Consider the following 23,222-nt stretch of genomic DNA (forward strand, 5'->3'; position numbering starts at 1 on the left):
AAAATTGTTTTTTCTTTTTAATAGAAAGCAAGAGTTCTATCAAAAGCTTTTACAGAAAACCTGGTTAAGGATATATACATATAACTGACAACTCCAAATACAAAATACTGTACTCCAAGTACAATACTAACCTAGTTGGTAATCTTCAAAGCTGATTAAAAAATGCCCAATTAATGTGACTATTTTAATACATTCAGCTATATCAGGAGATCAGTCTTTAAAATTAATTTTATGTCTCAGGGTTGTGTTTTTTAAAGAAATACTATTTTTATCTACATTTATTGTTGAGAGGAAGAGAGAGAGAATATTTACACTACATCATATAATAAGTAAATTGGACTCAAACCAAACATTAAATCTTTTTTTAAAATTACAATAATCCTTATGTTCAAATTATAATCTTACAATTTTACATACAGGAATTTAGCAATAGCAGTTAGACTTATATACCGCTTCATAGGGCTTTCAGCCCTCTCTAAGCGGTTTACAGAGTCAGCATATTGCCCCCAACAACAATCTGGGTCCTCATTTTACCCACCTTGGAAGGATGGAAGGCTGAGTCAACCCTGAGCCGGTGAGATTTGAACAGCCGAACTGCAGAACTGCAGTCAGCTGAAGTAGCCTGCAGTGTTGTATTTAACCACTGCGCCACCTCGGCTCCTAATTAACTTAATTGATTTAAATATTTCTGCATTTCAGTGTGTATGTATTAGTTTTCATATAATCATAACATTGGAAGAAACTGGATAATATAGTCCACCCCTACTTAATACAGAAGTCATCAAACAGATGACTACCTAGCCTCTTGAAGTAAAGGAGAACTCACAGGTTCATGTGGCAACTTGTCTGTCTGACAGCTAATACAGATAAGATGTTCTTTGTAACAGCTAGCCTTCTTTTCTTGTAATTTTAACTTTTAAATTCTGATGATGGGAGTAAGTCTGTCTGTATGACAAATATTTAGATATTTGAAAACTCTTAAAATAATTCTTTTCAACTGTGTTGCTGTAGGCTAAACATATCTTGTAACCGTTTTTCATGTGGTTTGGTTTCAGTTCCTTTTTCTTGATAGTTCCCTAAATTTGTGTCATAAACCATTTAGCAAACTGTTTTGAACTATGATTCCCAAAAGAGAAGTGAGTCTATCTAGAGTTTTCTGTTACTTTGTTTCTAAAAAAAATATCTTTCAACTAAAGCAACTCATTCTAGTTTTATGTCACCTCTTAAAAGCCACTCTTCAATTACTTCATCCAATTTCTGAATCATTGTTGAACAGCACTAGAACCAGTTTATAGTGCGGTACTCCACTCAGCACTTCTCTCAAAACTGAATTGGAGCTATTAATAAACGCTCTGTAGGTATAGACATTTAGACAACTGGGAGGCCAGCAAATGAATGGAAAGCCTGAAGAATATCATTGGCTACGGGAGGCCTCCTTTCCTTTCTGAATAGAATCAGCAAATGGCAGATGAATGTGTTATCTAGGTTTGAGAGATCACTGTCAAATATCACTACCCTCCCCATTCACATCAATGATAGCTAAATCTCCTACATCTATCTCCATCCCTTTTGGCTCCCACATCTCTGGTGACTTAGAAAAAGATATGTGATGCGTATTTCATAAACAAAAGATCAGAAAAACATCAAACCCAGAAGCATTGTCACAAGGCCACCAAACCCATCAGTTTGACAAATTGGGATCTAGCTCAGTAAGCAAGGTCAAGTTCTTGCTTGAAGCTAGCCAGACTGGAAGCTGGCTGTGATGCTGGTGCCCTGTCCCCTTAAAATCATCTGTGCTGGGTTGGTAGAACATAAGGTTGACCATGTTTTTCAGGAGGCAACAACCACTGCCACTTATTATGCCTTGCCTGGACCCAATCTGCACCACGCCCCTCCTCGAAATGTTGGAGCATCTCAGATCTGGGTGCAGAGCAGAATCAAGTAGGAACTCAATAGGTGGCAATGGCAGATACCATGAGGTGCAGCCAGTATGTAGCTATTTATTCTATGCAGCCTATTGTCCTGGGACAAGTGTCTCTTTGAAAATTGGCCAGGATGAGGGTGTGGGGGACCAGTGGTGAGCGACCAGTAGCAGAAGAAAAATACCAGCGGAGAGCCAGTTGACAATAAATGGCCCACAGTGAAGTGGGAGATTGCAAAGACCTATTTGTCAGAAATGTATACATTTTATGGCAGTCTTTCTCAATCTTGGGAACTTTAACAACATTAAGATAATTGCCTAGAATGGTGCTATGTTTATCCAATCTAGTAGAAAATCAGAATGTTATGAAATATTCCAAGGGTGCATTTTTAAAGCTACCAAAACATTTTTTCTATCAATAGATGGAGGAGAATTCTCATAAGGAACTGGTTGCAACTATCCCACTGTCATATGCTAAAAGTAAGACAAATATTCATGCTACTTTCAAGTGCTAGCATAAATATATAGCTCTTCAATGATCACAGCAAGAGAGAAAAATATTTTTAACAAAATCGCTTCCCACTCATTCCATTGGTACAAATCCACTGGAGACAGGGATTTGGGGAGGCAAAAGCTTTCATAATTCCTCTTTTAATATTACTTACTTACAAAAGTAATAATCAATAAAAATAAAATAAAATAATCAAAAAAATTTAAGGATAGTTCTTTATTAGGCATTTGAGTGCTACTGCCCATTAAAATTGAAAGCACTGGACTGAAAAGTCCAGTTCTGATTACACTCTGATTTTGGTAATTAATTATGAATATAAAACCAATTCAGAAGCAATAACTTCTTTACTTCATAATCCTGAGCAATAGCAATTATAATGCATGCAAATATACTCAGATACTTAAGCTAAAAATAAGACACCCTTTGATCAACTACAGAGTATCATGATTCTTCCTTGGGATCAGTGATCTCAAGAAATTTTGCAAAATATCCATATTAAAACCAACCACTTTCAAAAACACAAAGGAAGTCTCACTCACTTGCTTATTCATAGGTTGACTCTGAGGTAGAGATCCCGGTGCCAACACAGGTGAATTTGTGGGGCTGCAAAGTTCAGGGAAAGGATTTGGAATGGCAGGCAAAGAGGATGTTCTGAATTGTTGCTCTTCCTCCTGCAGACGTCTATAGTCAAATCAAATCTTTATTATAACCAAAGTCCAACATAAGGAGAGTGAGATACAATCAATTTTAAAAACACTAAAATACAGGTAGTCCTCAATTTACAACAGTTGATTTAGTGACTATTCGAAGTCACAACAGTTCTGAAAAAGCAACAATTTTTCACACTTATAACCATGGCAGCATCCCCATGGTCACGTGATCACAATTCAGATGCTTGGTAACTGACTCATATTTATGCCAATTGAAGTATCCCAGAGTCATGCGAACAACGTTTGTGACCTTCCAACAAGCAAAGTCAATGGGGAGTTGATACACATAACATGTGTTATTAACTTAACAACTGCAGTGATTCACTTAAAACGTCATACATTGGGGCAAAATTCACTTAACAACTGTCTCCTGTAGCAACAGAAATTTTGGGTTCAATTGTAGTCAAGGACTACCTGTACATCAGTGTAATGATAAAAAGCTAAAAAATTCAAAGTGTAAAGTATATATAAAACAAAAGTCTAAAAGGACTTTAAACATACAGATATAAAACATACAGATATTTTCAAATAGAACTTTGATTAGGATAGTTAGTAGTTAATAGTAGTAGCAATAGCACTTATATATAGCTTCATAGTGCTTTTACAGCCCTCTCTAAGTAGTTTACAGAATCAGCATATTTCCCCCAACAATCTGGGTCTTCATTTTACCCACCTCGGAAGGATGGAAGGCTGAGTCAGCCTTGAACTGGTGAGATTTGAACTGCCGAACTGCAGCTAGCAGTCAGCTGAAGTAGCTTGCAGTACTGCACTCTAACCACTGCACCACCTCAGCAGTGGATTTGGGTTTAAAGTGGGACAAAATAAAAACCATGGTTATGGGGCCATTTTCCAAGATTCTTTGCTGAGAGGAAATTTTTGATGGAAATTTTTTTTCCAGCCTACTTTATTGTGGGAAATATTATCTCAACATTGTCTGTGGCAACTTTATCTGACTCCCCTTTACTTGAAAGGAACTATTTATGTCTGGTGAATGCCCAGGTAGTGCAACAAGGCATTAGTTTAAGGGTAGAGCCCTCTGCAAAGCCTTCAAAAAATACTTTTTAACTTACAAGTTCAAATAGGAAACTTTGGTAAAAAGTTAAATAAAATAACAGTGATTTTAAATCAACCTAAAGAGGATATCCACATACTAGAAATTATGGTCAAATAAAACTCACAATTGGTTGGATTGGATCTGGAAACTGCTATTGGCAAATTTAAAGGAGAAGGAACTTGGTTTAGAAACTGCTGGTTGTTGGGCTGAAAGGGAGATGAAGTCTACAGATTAACGGAATTGATGAGGGATGAAACACATTTTTTTAAGAAGATTGATGGCAATCGGGGAATGGACTTACTGTATCTATCTCAAAAACAATTCAGATTGGATTTTTTTGGGAAGATGGATTGACCACAGAAGTTTATGATTCTGGGAAAGTTTTCAACCAAAATTTTAAGGAAAAGTTTTATTATTAAGATCAAATGAAGATATTTATCAGAGATAATGATAGTGATCATTTGTGATAGATAAGAAGCTGCAGTAAACTTTCCATGTTAAATACAATAATAGATTGTTAACAGAGGGCTTTGAAGTTCAACTTTGCTTTTGATTCCTCTGTTAACTACTTTGGTTTTATGTATAGTAGATAGATGTCAGGTCAAATTGGTTGCAAATAGATGTAGAAGTTTATACTTATTTGGGGTCTGCTTCTCAACAGCGGGGGTGGGGGGTGACAAATATTGTTGCAAAATATTTGTCAGTATTCAACAAGGGAGGTAATATATGTATACGTTTCTGCCTTTTGTCCTTTTTAATACACATTTTTTTTCATTTTTAATGTTTGTCTAATTTTCTTTTGTTCTTGTAAAATTTCTCTTTTTTGTACTATATTTTCTCTTAACTTTCTGAATAAAATAAAATAAAAATTCAAATAAACATGGTAAAGTTTACCAATGCAAAAGAAATCCATTTGTGACCTAGAAACAACAGACACATATTTTAATTCTTATTTTTAAATATCTAATTAGGTCCGGTGTATTTTCTAATGTCTTGCTAATTCTGTTTAGCAGCATTGTAATGACAGCTAATTCAATAACTGTATTTAAGCTATGGATATACAATTTTGGAAGAAATGTAAAAAAATATTTTTTCATGATTTCTAAGCATTTATCTATATAGAAAAAATAGCAATTTCTAGAAATTTATAAATAGTGATTTAGCCTCTCACAGAATAAAATTATTTAAATTTGTGCTTTTAAAGGTTTTTCATCAGCATCAGAATAGCTATTTTTCCCCTTCATATTCTACTTATTATTTTAACTTTGCTCATAACTAGGGTATTTTGAACTATACTATTCTTTTATTGTTAAATTACCTATGTTTTGCCCTTGAATTTAATTTACTTAGATCCAAATCTATTTCTAATCTGATACAACGGATATTAATTTTTTAAAATTCTCAACATTTGTAATGCTGCAATATTAACATTTCTTTAGAAACAAAGCCATCTGAGTCAGGAGTGGATTTTTCCTGGCATTCCTGACGGTTCGGTGCAGGCATGATTTTGCACTCCTGCTTCGCTCATGTACCTGACACATGTTCTGCACATGTGCACAGTTCCCTGTGAATAGGTCTGCACATGTGCAGAACATTTAAAAAGGTCAAAAAAAGATGTCACAGCGACCGGGGAACCGGTTCAGGGGCGTAGCGAGCAAGTTGTCCCTACCAGTTTGGCAACCCAGTCACCATTTCTATACCGGTACCACTGAACCTATGCGAACTGGTAGAAACCCACCTCTGGTTTGAGTTCCATGAGATTTATTTCCTACCAATTATATTTTATCATTTCTAAAAAGAATGCTGGGGCAAATAGTTATTTTAAGAAAAGAGCTGTTATATAAGAAAAGAACCTAGAGTTGTTCTGGAAACTGAGATAATCTATGCCTGGGATGGTGAACCTATGGCACACGTGCCATGGGTGGCACACAGAGCCATTTGTTAGGGCACACGAGGCGTTGCCCTGTTAGCTGGACAGCACATATGTGCACGCTGGCCAGCTGAGTTCAGCCTATTTTAAAGCCATTTTTCGCCCTCCCCAGGCTCCAGAGGCTTTATAGGAGCCTGGGGAGGGTGAAAACAGCCTCCCCCACCCCACTTGAGGCCCTCTGGAGGTTTCAGTAGCTTCCCTGAAGCCTCCGGAGTGCCAAAAAAACAGCCCTATGGGCAAACCGGAAGTTCGGGAACGGACTTCCGGTTTGCTCGTAGGGTCGGTTTAAGCCCTCTGGAGGTTCAGGGACGTTCAGGAGGCTTCCTTGAAGGCTCCAGAGGATTAAAAATGACCCTATGAACAAACCAGAAGTGACTTCACAGGGTCGTTTTTAGTCCTCTGGAGCCTTCAGGGAGTTTGCTCGTAGGGCTGAAGGCCCCCTGAAGGTCTCTGAAACCTCCAGAGGACTTCCGGGGGGGGTCTGTTTTCGCCATCTCCAGGCTCCTATAAAGCCTCTGAAGCCTGGGGAGGGCAAAAAAAGCATGCAAAAATGGAGGGGGTGCCTGTCTACTGCCCGAGGAGCCTGACTTGCTCCTGGGCAAACTCAAAGCCACTGCCCCATCGCTGCCTGGATAAACCGCCTGCCTCACCTGCTTCCTGGCCAACACCCCAGACAACGCTACCTAGAGAAGCCTGTTACCTGCTCCTGAGACACCACATGGGTAAGCACTTGTTTGGGGTGGCAAGGGTCTTCAAACGTGGCAGCTGATTGGCAGCATTCTGGAAAGCTAATCCAACCGCTAATCAGAGGTGTAAAATTCAAACTTTCTAGCGAACCAGTTTCTATAAATTGAAGCGAACCTCTAGTTGAGCTGTTAGTGGAGACCCCTGCCACAAAGGAATTTGACCTACCACACGAGTTGCCCCGCTGCTCCTGGGCAAAAGCCACTGCTACCGCACCACTGCTGCCTCACTGCTGCCCAAGGAGCCTGACCTGCTCCCAGACAAAATTTAAAGCCACCGCTGCTGCTGCCACCACCTTTCTGCTGCCCCAGGAGCCCCGCTGTCACCTCTCTGCTGCCCGAGGAGCCTGACCTGCTCCCGGGCAAAATTTAAAGTCACCACCGCCACCATCTCGCTGCTGCCCGAGGAGCCTGATCTGCTCCCAGACAAAATTTAAAGCCACAGCCGCCACTGCCACTGCCTTGCTACTGCCCAAGGAGCCTGACCTGCTCCCGGGCAAAATTTAAAGCCACAGCCCCACCACTGCCTGGATAAGGCGCCTGCCTCACCTGCTTCCTGGCCGACGTCCCAGACAACGCTGCCTGGAGAAGCCTACTACCGGCTCCTGAGACACCACATAGGTAAGCACTGGTTAGGGATGGCAAGAATCTTCAAACGTGGCAGCTGTAAGACATGTGGACTTTACCAGTAAGTTCCAGAAAACCTAAGGTAACATAACTGGAGGAGGAATTCTGGGAGTTGAAGTCCACAGGTCTTAAAGCTGTCAGCACTTTTGCAATGGGTTTGGCTTATTGTGTTAAGGTTTAAGGCTTATTGCCTGTTTGCAGGTTGGGGTTAGGGTTAAGGCTATGGCATATTATTTAGGGGGAGGGTGTAATGATCTAATGTGTGTGTGTGAATGTGGTTTCAGCCACAGTGCACTGTATTGTTATAAATGACACATTATTGTTCTTTCTTGCAGAAAAATGCCAAAACCAAAAAGGCAGGCATATACAATCTCTTTCAAGTTGGAAGTCTTGAAATATGCTGAGGAACATGGAAATAGAGCAGCAAAGAAACATTTTGGACCACTTACAACTGAAAAGATGATAAGAGAGTGGAAGAAACAGGTGAATAAACTGCAAAAGGTAAAAAATAAAAGTAAGCACAACTTTTGTGGGCTTCCTGCAAAGTGGCCAGTTAGAGGAGGAAATGAGAGACTGGATCACAGGACACTGGAACAGAGGCTTTGCAGTCACCACAAAAATGGTGATGTATGAAGCCAAACATATTGCTATACAGAAAGCATTCATAATTTTAATGGAACACCATCGTGGTGCTTCAGATTTAGGAGGCGATGTGGCCTTGCTATGTGCACCAAAACTAGAATTGCGCAAAGAATGCCAAAAGAGTATGAGGCTAAGGTCTTTTCATACTTTTGTGATAGATTCCAGGAGGAGAAATAACTTTGAGATTGGCCAGAACGGGAATATGATGAAGTCCCGCTAACTTTTGATGTGCTATCAAACAGGACTGTTGGTATCAAAGATGACAAAAGCATAACTGTAAAAAATACAGGACATGAGAAGACCCATTACACAGTTGTGTTGTCCTGCTGTGCAGATGGCACCAAATTGGCACCAATGTTAATATTTAAAAGGAAAACCTTCCCAAAAGAAGTGATTCCAGGAGGTGTTGTTGTGCATGTCCATAAAAAAGGATGGATGGATGAGCATGGTATGAAAGTATGGATTGAAAAAGTGTGGTCCAAACGTCCTGGAGGCTTCTGAAAAAAAACAGTTTTATTAGTGCTTGACCAGTTTAGAGCACATATTACTGACAACACTAAGAAAAGATTCAAAGAAGTGAAGACCAATCTAGCTATAATTCCTGGAGGTCTTACCAGCCAGTTACAACCTCTTGATGTTTCCATCAACAAGCCATTCAAAGTTTACATGCGAGAAGAGTGGAACAAATGGATGTTGCTGGTAATCATGCTCTGACACCCTCTGGATTAATGAGGAGGCCCACTATCACTCAAGTCTGTGAATGGATGAAAACCTCATGGAACTCAGTGAAGGATGAAACTGTTACTCAATCCTTCAAAAATGTGGCATAAGCAATGCCATAGATGGAACTGAAGATGATATCATTTATGAAGGTAGCAAAGAGAAAGTGATTGTGAGCAACTGAGCTTCCTAATTCTGACATCAGTGGCAATGATGAGTTCTTGGGGTTTCCAGAAAATTAGAGGAGTGCTTGAACCTTCAAGTCTCTCCTCTTTTGTTAATGACAGTGATGATGGTTCTTAATACTGCTGTTGGCTTTGCAGAATTGTAAAAAGTATACATTGTTGTAAAAAGTATACATTGCTGTAAAAAGTATGCATGGTTGTAAAATGGATACACTGTTGTAAAAGTTCTGCTATACTGGCATTTTATTAAATAATTTATTACTACACCATTTGGTTCAGAATACTTTTTTTCTTGTTTTCCTCCTCTAAAATCTAGGTGTGTCTTATACTCCGGTGCATCTTATACTCCGAAAAATACTGTAATATCATTGGATGATTTTAGGACGATGTAATGAAACACCATAATATAAATTTACTTAAGTGTAGTTATGCTTCACATAAAAAGAATGTAATAGCAGCTATTAATTAATGTTTAATAATTATAACTGTATACATATATATTAGATTGATGATATTAATAATGGGAAAAAACATGGAATTGGAAATTATTAGAGAATGTTACCAATACTAAAATTGGTATAGAATAACTTAGAATAGGATATAAAAATACTTTATTATTGGATATATTGAAGATGATATAATGAATTATTATAATATAAATGAATTTATATTTAGAATGCCTTGTTTAAAATGAAGAAACAATAGTGATAATCAAACAAATGAAGTACTATAATAATAATGTATACAAATATATTTGATTGATGATATGAGACTTTAGATAAAGTTTAAGCTGATGACTATGGAAAGGACGCACAAAAACCTTGTAACCAATTGACACACTGTATGTAATTGAAGTTGTTTTTATGTTATATGTTTTGTTTGTTTATGTTTGTTTAAAAATAAATTTTTATTTAAAGAAATAATAAAGTTGTCAATGCTTGAAATTTTAAAAACTTAACATTAAAAAAAAACAAGTTTTCAGAGGAAAATGCATACTGTAACCAATAGGCTCAAGGAACTGCTGTATTAAACAAGTGTGTTTATATATGATGAACCCTAGCACCCTAAAGAATTCAAATATGACCAGTGGCAACAGTGCCACTGTTGAGTGCCACTCAAACAGAGATATAACAGCATCCTGCCAAGTTCTTATCAGATCCCAAATTTTATTGTTACAATTGCATTCTGAATTATTGTACTGGTTATATACCTGACTGCCATGATGCGAACTGGTTGAGACCTCTGTATTTTCTGTCTTGGAGACACTGGATGCAGAGAACTAGTTCCTGAAGCTAAAACCTGGCTGCCATTCTGAAGAAGTGGTGTAGTTTCTGAATGCACACAGAAGGTGGAACATAGATTTTCAAATGAGGAATTCATATTGTTAACTAAAGCTTCCAAATCCACATCATCATCTGAAAGACAGAAAGAGATGAACGCTGAAGATCAGAAGCAAAATATACATTCATTTTATATAAAGAGCTACACATATTTGGACAGTTCTAATATAACAATTATCTACCATTTGGCATTCATTTCCCCAGGTTTACTGGATTATGCAGATGAGGACTGTTGTTCAGAGATATAGAGATATATTCATTTGTTTATATTTTTACAGCTTCCTCACTTGCTAAAACAACTTTTGGTGGTGAACACAGTATGATGAATAATAGAATAATTTAATAACTGAATTGAAAGGGACCTTGGACATCTCTTAGTCCAGAGATCTTCAACCTTAATCACTCAAAGAGCCATTTGGACCTGTTTCCCAGAACAGAAAACACAGGGAGCCACAAAACTGGGGTGGCATGGCGTGACCAACTTGACATCACTCACTCCCACCCAGTCACATGACTCATCCAGTCATGCATTCCCAGGCTCTAAGTATTTTCTTTTCTCTGGGAAACAGGTATCTCTCGTTCCCTCTGTCTCTCTCTTTCTCTCTCTCTCATCTCTCTCTCACACACACACACCTCTCTCTCCCTCTCATCTCTCTCTTTCTCCTCTGTCCCCCCCCTGTCTCATGTGTGTGTGTGTGTGTGTGTGTGTGTGTGTGTGTGTGTGTTCCTTCTTGAACCATTTCCAAAAACAGCGAGTGTTGGTTTTTTTTGCTGATGTTCTTTTTTCTTCTTTGGTTGCTTTTTATCATATGATTTAAATCAAGAGTCACTTCAGGTTCCCAGATAAATGAAGCTCTTCCTGTTTTGGCTTCCTGTTGAACTCACCACTGGCTGGCGCCACCCCTTGCCCTCCCCTCCCAGTGACTCCTCACCTGAGAAGATAAGGGCGGTGGAAGGGGATGGAGACTTGCTCCATATTCCAGAGCAGGAGAGAAGCACCCCTGTACTTACCTTTTCTTCTGGCCTTTGTTGGTGCTACATGCACCTCAGTTGCACCCCTGAAGCCTCTGGAGGACTAAAAACAGCCCTACGAGCAAAGTCCCTGAAGGCTCTGGAGGATTAAAAATGACCCTACAAGCAAACCGGAAGTAACTTATATATGTCTATATAATCATGTTTGCTTGTAGGGTCGTTTTAAGCCCTCTGGAGGCTTCAGGGACCTTCAGGAGGCTTCCCTGAAGAATCTGGAGGATTAAAAAGGATCCTACAAGCAAACCGGAAGTCACTTCCGGTTTGCTCATAGGGTCCTTTTTAGTCATCTGGAGGCTTCAGGGAAACCTCCTGAAGGTCCCTGAAGCCTCCGGAGGACTTAAACCGACCCTACGAGCAAACTGGAAGTCAATTCCTGAACTTCCGGTTTGCCCATAGGGCTGGGTTTTTTTGCGCTCCAGAGGCTTCAGGGAAGCTGTTGAAGCCTCCGGAGGGCCTCCGGTGGGGCAAGGGAGGCTCTTTTCACGCTCCCCAGGCTCCTATAAAGCCTCTGGAGCATGGGGAGGTCAAAAAATGCCTTTTAAAAAGGTTGAATTCAGCTGGCCAGCATGCACATGCGCGCTGGCCAGCTGACAGGGCAACGCCTTGCACGCCCTGACAAATGGCTCCACGTGCCACCTGTGGCACGGGTGCCATAGGTTTGCCATCCCGGGACTATGGTCTACTTTATCAAATATTTTACTGAGGTCCAAGTAAATTATGTCCACAGCATGTCCACTTTGTCACATTGTCAAAGACTATAATAACATTTGTCTGGCATAATTTTTTTTTTTTGACAAACCCATGTTGACATCTGGTTGGATAAGATATAAAAATAAAAGCATGCATGCATGCATGCATGCATACATACATACATTCATACATACATACATACATACATCTTATAACAAACTTATAACATACAATCCAAAAATGACAGTAGCCAAGAATAAAAAAAAACACAAGATAATATCTAATCACTCGTCCCCATGCCCAGCCAAACTACTAAGTCTTCAGTGCTTTCCAGAAAGCCAGCCCAGTCAGGATCAATCTGATCTTGCTACTGTTACCAATTATCTGGCTCCTACAATTTAAAATTGAACATTCCTCTCCTGCCACATCTAATAGGATGGGTAGGACACAAGTTTAAGATGACAACTCGTAAGAGCATGTACAGAGAATGAACAAAATACCAGTCATTGTCTTTCCATGTATGATTTACAATTTTAACTGTATTAGGACTTTTTAAATTACTCCATTCATTCTAAAATAATAGCAACAGCAGGCACATAATGGAATATTGTTGCTGTTTCAATGCATTGTTTTAGAAAAAAGAACATGTGGTATTATCTTCTCCATCTGCTTTCTTTCTGGTTACCACCACCATCTCACAATAAAAAAAAACTTTAAAAGCTAAAATTAAAATCTTTTTTAATGTATTGTAAGTATATTATTATTAATAATAATGTCTATATGTATAAACAGATATCAGGGCAATAACAAGCTATTTTAAAGATTTTATATGCGGTATTTCTCAATCTACAATGCCCATTAAGAAGTGAAAAATCAAATCAACAGAACTAGATACCTATCTAAAAATAATCTGTTACAGAACAGACTCCAGTTTTAAAAAAAAAACAAACTAAATAACACTTGTGGTTGACATAGACATTTGCCAGTTCAAACTTCACAAGCATATTGTGGCAGATCCCAAAGTATTCTAAAATCTACATCGTAATTTATAAGTAATGTCAATATTGCTTTTAAACAAAGGAACTCCCTTCAATATCACAAAAACCCCAAGCCAGAATTGCTATTTCAGTCACGTCTGATATGTTCTGTAATCAGATCTCTAAGTCTGTTTCCTTTTCAGGGACAGTCACTTCTCACTACTGACATTTAGATTCTTTCAGCTTTCTCAGTATTAACCCTAACTGATTTATTTACTTTTTTAATTCAATGCTCTTCTCAAACAGACTTCTTTGTTTGAAATACATCAGCTCATAATAGAATATTGTGATGAAAAGAGAATGGCAAAAGTTAACTATTAACACTTTTTTCCAATCGGAGCATCCACAGTGGATTTTTTTTAGTACTCCTGCTGGCCAAAGGACACTGCAGATTCAACTGTGTTCAAACTGAAAGCCAACAGTTTTAATATATAGCTGACCTACAGGATATTGGAACCATGTACCATTGTTAGTTGTTTCAATTGCCTTTGTTCATTGTCTGGAAAACTCCGCACTCCAATCTTGATGCGTCTACATAGGCTTTCTGTTGCCAATTACAATAATTTAAAGCCCACCCTGGACAAGATCAGGGAGATAAGATAGGTCCTCAAAACCAGAACATACACCCAGTATCAACTAGATACAAATACCAGAACCAGTCTCTGAAGATAGGAACGAATTCTGCCCCACAGTTTCTACCCATTGTTTCTTGCCTTACCCTCTGGTGCGTTGGAAAATAGATTGACTCCCCCCCCTTCTTTGTGTAAAGTAAATATTTGCACTTTCCCTTCCCACTGATTTTACCATTTGTAATTTGCAAATTATTTATATATAAAGTTGCAATCTTGTATATTTCTTCCAACACTAAAAAGTATGTCGTAATGATTAATCTTTATCATGACACTATTTGGCTAGATCATAACCTAAAACCACCAGATGGCACCGGTTCCTTTAGAACAAAAAGACTGCACCCCTCCCCATACTATCTATAATTAAAAACCAAGCAATTTTCAATTAACTTTTCATAATTAGCTAAGGTTATGTTGAAACTAATCTTCATTAAATACTATAAATTAACTTGGGGGCACTATACTGAAAATTATTTAATCTGTCTTGCATTTACCAAAAGATAAGAGAAACTAAGTTACTGAAACTCTGTACAATATAGTAAAATTTACTATCCAAAGCTAAGCTGTTCAAGATAAGTAAAAAAAATAAACCTGGGAATTTTTGAAAAATTTATAAAAGTGATATTTCGAATGTTTTACCTATACTTACCTGTATTATTAATTCATGGCTAACTCAAATATACCCAATGTAACCATTAGCAGAAATAGCTTGCAGAAGAGGAAAGGTCCTGAAATTCAAGTACTATCAGCTGATTGTCATTCAACTAAATTTCCTACAAACTACACAAAAATGGTTTCTAGGTTCTTCAGTTCAAATGTAGACTGGTGAACCTTACGATACAAAAATCCATTGTAAAGATTCTATCCTTAGATGTGCCATTAAAACACATGTGTCATCTAAATCTGTTCAGAGCAAAGTCTTATATGTGGGAGTATTTGGGTAGAGAATATCAGAAATAATTGATGTCTTGGAGAAGCTCGTTTGATCATAAGAAGCAATTGTTAAATTTTCAGCAATGTTGTAATCAGTTGTTAAAAACAGACACTATTAAAACTTAATACTACATACAGCCATTGAAATATACATCTCAATCATCTTCCTTCAAGGCTTGTCAACTTCAAGAGAATGAAATGGGGAAGGGAAAAGTAAGAGGAGGTGTGCATACAACATCACATGGGCCATTTGCAATTAATGATTAATAAACAAGAAACAGATGTTCACCAAAAAATGAAAATAGATTAAACAGAACTGATGATTGAAACAGGTTTTAAGAATGAAAAGAAGGCATAGTGCTTGGGTATCACTGAGAGAGAGATATGGTATGTTATTTCATAATAATTATTTCTTAATAATTAATTAAGATAAGGAATGAAATTTTAAAATGATATTTTAAGATGGGAGAAATTACAATTGTCATTGTGAGAATTGCTGTGATAAAATTTAAAATTTAAAGAATCAAATTTTCTTTTATCTGTTTTGACGACTCATGCACCATTTAAATAACAGCAGAAGCATTTATCGAAGTTTGTGTGAAGGGGGGGAAATCACAAATTAAATATAAGGTGCTACAAGATGCAAAAAAAGAGGAGGATTGAGTTTATCTGACTTGAAACTGTATTTTGCAGCTTGGTGTTTCTTTTGGATGAAAACGGAATCCTGAGAAACAAATGGCATTTGTAGTTAGACTACGTCCTAAGGTTTGAGCGGCATGAGTATTTGTGGTATGGCAAATAACAAGATTAATCTGGATTTTAAAAATTATTATGTTAGCTCTATTCTGTTGAGAATATGGAATAAAAACCAACCCAGCTCTTTTCAGGCTGTGCCTGAAAACACTTCTGTAGTACTTGGCACAAGAAGTATGAGATGAGATGTAATAGGCAAGCACACAAATAGATAACATATGGTTAAATACTAGAATCAAGGGGAATGTAAAATAAAATCAAGAGAAGAACTAGTGGCAGAGGAATATAATTGCCAATGGTTTTCTTATTTAAAATTAATAAAAAGATTTAAAGTAAATAAAAGAATTAAGCTTTTAAACATTTTAAGTCTGGGTCTGGAATAGAACTGTGCACAAATGATGAACATGTAATTGCCAAAATGTATAATTTTTTATTGAAATTTGAAACAGAAGAGGAATAAATGAAATAATATATGATGAAGTGAGTTAAAATATTGGTTATAATATACAGATGGAAGAATGGGAAGTTATTTAGTTGAAAGGACTGAAATTTATATTATCTTAAGGAGAATTTTTATAAGATGATGTACTCTTGGTATATGTTACCAGAAAACTTATCTAGAATATAGAAAGGCACTTCAAATTTGTATTAGAAATTTGAATAAGGGAAATTTTATGTTTGGTTTCCATTTTCCTAGAAAATTTTGAGTCCAAATTCATGCATTGATTCTGATGAATTTAAAAGATTAATATACTGTTGAATCCAGAGGATTTTTTAATATATTTTATGGACAACAGTTGGAAAAAACAATGAAAGAGAATCTATATAGCTCAGGGTTGAACTGGGCTGCTTGATGGTCTCTAATCTTGCTTGCTTACAAACAATGCATTATCTGACTAGGTAACATAAGGCTGGCCCTTCTTGGCCCTCCTAGAGTTGGTATGGGTTTCTCTTTGGTAGTTCTTTCATTAGGATATTGTTTTCCAAAACCACTGCGGAAATTTTGGAAGTTTGGCACTTGGATAAATCAGCCATTATAAACACATACAGATAAACCATATTTACATATATATTTCTATTTAAAAACTTTTAGTTAAATTACATTTAAAAATAATAACATATTTAAAAAACAGATGAAGAGAGAGAAGGAGGGGGGAAGGGAGGGAGGGAGGAAGATGGAAGAAAGAGAGACGGGGGAGGGAGATGGGAGAGAGAGAGAGAGAGAGACAGACAGACAGAGACAGAGAGACAGAGAGAGGGGGGGGGAGAGATTTGTTGGTTTTCCAATCTAGGGCTGAAAGAATGTAGGCTACAGGCAGTCAACTAGTTCCCATACCTAAGGAACAGCCACTCTTTTAATGCCCACATATATTGATTTGTAGAATACATTCTAAAATTTTGAAAGCTAGTTACATCTCTACTACCATTGTCAAAGGTTGAAGAGAAACTTTAATCATGTAAAAGCAATTCAGAAAACTTCTGAATTGCTTTTATTTAATAGAATTCTTTAATTCTTTCTTTTCCTGCTTGGTAATCTATTCGTAGCAAACTGGGACAAATGGTGTAAACCATTAACTGGGGAAATCATGAGACCTGCCTTTCCTTTTGATGCTGTTCGGCTATTAGCTTATTGCTTTGCAACAAATGTCTATTCCCAGTTGGCATCCAAAAACATCAGCCAAAGGAAGGAAATGATGACTGCTGTGATGATAATAATAACCAGGGATCCAGGGAGGCTTCAAATACTGAAGCTTTCTAAATGGATTGTGGAAGAGGTGTAGAGATTATTAGAGAACTAATAATTGATTTGACATATTTGGGAAGAGAATTATTTTCTGCTAAAGATAATCAAAATTTCAACAAGGAGAATAAAAATACTATAATTATCACATTGTCCTATTGACATAGTCAGCTACCACTATGTGACAATCTATTCTGTTGTATTTCATGAAATTACTTCAATTTCATTTCATTTCATCTCATTTATTTGAACCATATAGCACTTTGGGAGTTTTAAAAATCCTAACATCTCTTTGTGCATATTTTCTTTTAACATATAGTCAAAGAAATAGATAAACCCAGTAAGCCCTAGAAGGATACAGAATGAAATGTTACAAATTCAGACTTGATATTGATTTGTTCTGAACATGGCCAGAAAAGTTTCAAGCTTAAACCTGGATTGTTCAACTTCAAACCTTTTGAATAAAGACAGAGCAACTGTTCTGAACTACAAAAACAGGACATTTCAACTACGAAGTATTTTGAACCCTTCTGGTTTGCCAACAGGAAAATGTTATAATGTTTAAAATTGTATGCTGTTGTTACGTTACTGTTTTTTTCTTTTCCTTATATGCCTAATAAAAATGTCTGTATCTTATTTCCCTTACCTCCTTGGTGATTTAATGAAATGTGACTTGATTGTTTTTGGTATCCAGGTTCCACTAGATCTCGACCTGTATGTGCCGAAGTCTGATCAACAGGGTCCTAGAAATAAACATCAAAAAAGAAGAAAAATATTACTGATCATTGCCATTCACGGTTATCACAGTATTCAAAAGTTGAAAGTGAATTTTTATTATATAAGATATCTCGATTTTTTACAAAGCAATTAGTTCAAGATATATATCAGTAAAATATCAGCAGTAAAATTTCCTCATTACTGACACCAGATCATTTATAAGCAAATTCAAAAGCAATACTCCATAAAAATGAGCACTCTGTGTTCTATATATGTGCCCAATGAAATGGTCCATTTCATTTTATAAATATTTTAAAATATTATTTAAAAGCTATATGTTCTAATGATAAATATAAAGTTAATCCCCAGCGGCTTTCAACAAATAGAAAACACAACTATATTACATGTAGTCGGGATGGGAACCTATGGCACGTGTGCCACATGCCTGTTGGTGTGCACACACCTATGGCAGATGTGCCACACACCTATGAGGCATTGCCCTATCAGCTGGCCAGCGCGCATGCCTTTTTTTGAGGCCATTTTTCGGCCTCACCAGGTTACAGAGGCTTTATAGGAGCCTGGTGTCAGTCATGCCTCCTTCAATATCCAAGAATAAAAAACCTCAACTCCATTTTAATAGAGATAAAGTACTTTTACTAGCTATGATGTGAAAACAGCAAAAAGGAAAGTAAGATTTGAGCCAGCAAGGTGGGAACATATACATATCAAACGTTTATCCAGCACCCTCCCCCCCATTCCCCAACCCAGTGTCCAATCTGCAACTCCCTAAGGTGTCATGTGGGGTGCATCTTCAAACAGCCTCATCAGGTTGGTATGCAAAATGGTTGGCCTTGACCAAAAACAACCTCCGGCACCCTCTGGAGGTCTAAAAACAACCCTACAGACAAACCGGAAGTAACTTCTGGTTTGCTCGTAGGGTCATTTTTTTGCCCTCCAGAGCCTTCAGGAAAGCCTCTGGAAGGCCCCTGAAGTCTCCGGAGGGCTAAAACCGGCCCTATGAGCAAACCGGAAGTCTGTTCCCAAACTTCCAGTTTGCCCATAGGGCTGGTTTTTTGCACTCCGGAGGTTTTAGGGAAGCTCCTGAAGCCCCCGGAGGGCGTCCAGGGGGAGGTGGGAAAGGGTGTTTTCGTGTTCCCCAGGCTCCTATAAATCCTCTGAAGCCTAGGGGGGCGAAAAAAGCATGTTAAAAATGGGGGTCACGCTGGTCATGCACGCATGTGCACTGGGGATCACACATTGCATTTTGGGTGTGGCACACAACCCCACTGCCTCTCCCCACTTTTGAGCCAAAAAAGGTTTGTTATCACTGACATATAGTATATAAATAAGTGCTGATACTAAACCAACTTAACAGACGTTGCTTATTGAAAAGAAAGTTAAGAAGAATTAAGATCTTCCCTGAAGGTCTGTAAAAGGGTGCCAGAATTGAAGAACTGTTTAGCTTTCCACCGCTATCAGCAGGCTGGTAATAAGCAGGCTGATATGGGTGAAAACACTTTTCCCAAAACTACTTAAAAATTGGATTCAGAAATAACTAGAAACCAACATAGATATCACATGACCAAACTCTGACAGCCTCGTCTGCAGTAGCTGAGGTTCCCAAACTATCTTTAAAGGCAATGTTGCATATAGTGCATTATTATAAATAGCCTGGATATCAGTGCAGCACACATACTGGAAAGGATCAGAAATGCAGACAGCATTATCCTTAACTGGTAAAATACTAATGGCCATTACTGTTCACTAATGGGAGAAGATGGCAAGGAGGTGACAAGCAGCAGGGAGAAGTGGAACTGCTTTTGCATTTATCTTTAAACAAGAGGAAAAAATAGCCCAACCTATTAGAAACAGTATCATAAAGAACAGATTACAAATACAAATCAAAATAGGCAAGAAAATGATAAGAGAACACCCAACTACTCTAGACGAATTCAAATTCCCAGATCCGGGTGGGACTATATCCCAGAGTTCTGAAGAAGCTGTCAGGCATTATCTCAGAACCAGTGAACCATATCTTTCAAAGATCCTAAAGCATCAGATAACTATCAGATGATTGGAAAAGGGATAATATAGTTTCCATCTTCAAAGAAGGAAAGAAATGGACCCAAAGAAACTACAGAACAATCAGCCTGACATCAATACCTGAGAAGACCCTGAAAAAGACAATCAAACTACTAAACTGTGAACACCATCCTAGAGGCAAGCAAAGTTATAACTGGAAGCTAACATGGCTTTGTCAAAACCAGACCATGCCAGACAAGTCTTATTTTTTAACAAACTAACTATATTACTGGATCAGTGAAGTGATGAGGATATAATGTGGTTGGATTTCAATAAGGCTTTTGATAAAATCAACCTCAAAGTAGGGAATTCTTTATAGTTCTCTGGGTTTCATCACTCCCCACCTTGTCACAATTGCACGCTTACATTTCAAAGATATCCAGAGCTTGGGAAGTCAAGGTAGGGGAGGCTGCTCTATAGTTTAGTTTAGTTTAGTTTCCTTTATTTGTATGCCGCCCTTTTCCCTGGGGGGACTCAGGGTGGCTCACAATTCAAAAAGGGGGGGGGGAGAGACAAACAGTAGACAATACAACATGTTAAAAAAAAAGCACAACAGTCACACAGTTCGGGTGGGGCTACAATCTTAACCCCAGGCCAGCCGGGACAGCCAGATCTTTAAAGCGGCACGGAAGGACTGGAGGGTGGTGAGGGTCCGAATCTCCACGGGGAGTTCGTTCCAAAGGGTTGAGACATGTAGCACAATCGAGGAGGAGAATTCCTGTGGTTTTGCTTTCCCTGAAATTCTTTGCTCCCCCAGAGCCAGCACACCAGTGTAGAGTGAGTGGTTCTGGTTCTGAGGAGAAAAGCATAGTGAGGAAAGCAAATCAGAAGACTGCTTTTCGATTGTGCCATGTGGCCCAGCAACAGTCCAACTCAGTGTGGCCCTCCTATCCCAACTTCTTGAGCTCTGGATATCTTTGAAGGGTAACTGACCTAGGCTTCCCCAGCAGCATGAAGCCGAGTCCTCGTCCCAATAAATCCCTTTTATTTAATTTACAGTGAATTCCTCTTCAGCAAAGTCTTTCATCTCCCACTGTCTTTCAAGATAGTTCACAATGACCAACCTTTATTAGGCTTGGAGAGTAGCCAGGCCAATATCTTTCAGACACCACAATACTTGGCAAGAACGCAGGAATGAACTAATTGTCTCCTGCAAATATCCCTCCCCTTTCACTCCTCTTCTATTCTCTATGGGAGGGGGCATTTACCTATGGCCTTACTCTCAAGTCGACCCATGTTCCTTAGCTGTTCCCTTCATCTAGCAACTCTGTGCATGCGCACACTGGGAAAAGGCTCAAGCTGTTCATCTGCCTCACTGATGTCTGACTCTGATATCAGCTGATAATTGTCAGACGGGCCTGGCCCCATCTCTGCCTCCGATGCAGAACACTCGTCAGTGCCTTCCCCAGACTCCAGAACTGGCCCATATTCACCAACCTCCTCACTGTCCGAATCTGCTGCCAGCTCCGCCACAACAGGTATCTGGTGATGGGGAGGAATGTGTAGAAGCTGATAGAATGGCAAAGCAATCCCAGTGCCTCTGGGAATGTAAACATTTGTGAAGAGTTGGTCTTTTTGTCTTAAAAGCAGTAACTTTTTAAATATCACGTTTATTTTTAAATAAGCATTTCCTATCTATGCAAGATATTTTAACTATTCACAGGTACATGTATTTTGTCTAACATTAAGAAAAGAGAGAATCCAGTGCATTTATTTTGTTATTTATATAATTAGAATGACAGCAGAAAGTCAATTTTGATCAATTCAAGTGGATTATTTCCATAGGTTTCTATCAGTTTCTTCGTGATTAATTGTTCTATTGGAATAAATACCAGTGACTATATCACTACATAATAAAGTGTTCAAGTGACTGTGCCAGATTACTGCTGTGACTCCTGATTGCGTAAGAATAGAAGTGCATGCAGTTAGTCATCTTATTTTTCTGAGAAATTTTGGAACTACAATCTGAACTTCCAGGAACATAAGTAAGCACTGCCAATTCTCACTGTTGTATTTTTTTTTAAACCAGAGAAAGACAGAAGTTTAGAATAGTTTCCTGGAAACATCTGTAGTATGAGGCCCTGCAAGATATGGGATAGTTTCCAAGGGATGCATTTGAATGTTAAAGACATTAAAATATTATTATTTCTTTCAACATCAACATTTAAAATTCTTTGCTCCAACTAAGTTACATTTTATCTAACACAAAATGTAAAATAGAATGACAAAGAAATTAAACCTTTCTGGGGAAAGATATAATTCTTCAATATGAAAAAATAAAAATTTCATATAGGCCTTAAATTTAGGCAGTGAAACAAAAGAATTAAGCAGAAATTGGACCAACCGTTTAACATCTACATTATATGCTGAAGATTTAAAACAGAATTTAGCTACAGAAAGACATGCACAAATCAGAACTAATGAAAGAAGCCTATGATTACCAAAGTAATAGAAATTGGATAATTAGGTCAAGTACTGGAAATTGCAACTTTGCTAGCTTCCAAAATGTGAGTGAGGACTAGGATAGTGCAATGATTATAGTATAATATTATACAAGATATACAGAGATCTGCTTTCAATGCCTATGAAGAAGCAGTTCAGAGAGGTACATTCACAGGGCCATTCTCTGTCTCAGAATAATCTATCCCATAAATTTATTACAAGAGTAGTTACAATGAAATTACACATTCCATGGTGAGACTATGGAGTTGTAAGTATCTCTGAAGAACAACAAAGTACAAATACAATCCTAGGTGACCTGACTCCAAATCATTTCAAAGTTTATCACTTGTACCTTATCCACCAACACATGAAAGGTATTGCGAAGCATTAGCCAATAATTTAAGAGCTACAATCCAAACAGCAGATATCAAACTAGATAGGCTGATTTCGGCCCTTTCCAAAGAGATGCAATTCAAAAGTGAGAAAAGTAAGGCCCTGCACTTAGGACCAAACACACAGATAAAGGCAGTATCTGGCTCAATAGTATTACATGTGAGAGGAATCTGGGTGTCCTGGTGGACCACTGCTTAAGCATGAACTAACTGTCTGCTGCAACTGCCCTCCCACCATGCCAATGCAGTCTAGAGGGATAGCATCAAGAACACAAAAAGCGAAAGTACTACTGTACTAGACTAGTGAGGCCACACTTAGAATACTGTATCCAATTCTAGTCCTCACAATACAAAGATGCTGAAGCCCTAGGAAAAATGCAGAGAAGAGCAT

General features: G+C 38.0%; 1 protein-coding gene across 4 annotated transcripts in view; it reads right to left on the reverse strand.

The window, feature by feature from the left end:
• The window catches only part of GRB10 (growth factor receptor bound protein 10), a 141,941-nt gene that overhangs the window by 72,040 nt on the left and 46,679 nt on the right, over positions 1-23,222 (reverse strand). For all 4 annotated transcript variants that reach the window (XM_032237917.1, XM_032237916.1, XM_032237919.1 and 1 more), the window contains exons 3-5: positions 17,845-17,941; positions 10,254-10,458; positions 2,972-3,113 (exon numbers count right to left, since the gene is read on the reverse strand). In XM_032237917.1, coding sequence (XP_032093808.1) covers positions 2,972-3,113; positions 10,254-10,458; positions 17,845-17,941 — 444 coding nt within the window. The remainder of the gene's footprint in view (positions 1-2,971; positions 3,114-10,253; positions 10,459-17,844; positions 17,942-23,222) is intronic.

This window comes from Thamnophis elegans, chromosome Z (genome assembly GCF_009769535.1).
Source record: "Thamnophis elegans isolate rThaEle1 chromosome Z, rThaEle1.pri, whole genome shotgun sequence".
Classification (NCBI taxonomy): Eukaryota; Metazoa; Chordata; class Lepidosauria; order Squamata; family Colubridae; genus Thamnophis; species Thamnophis elegans.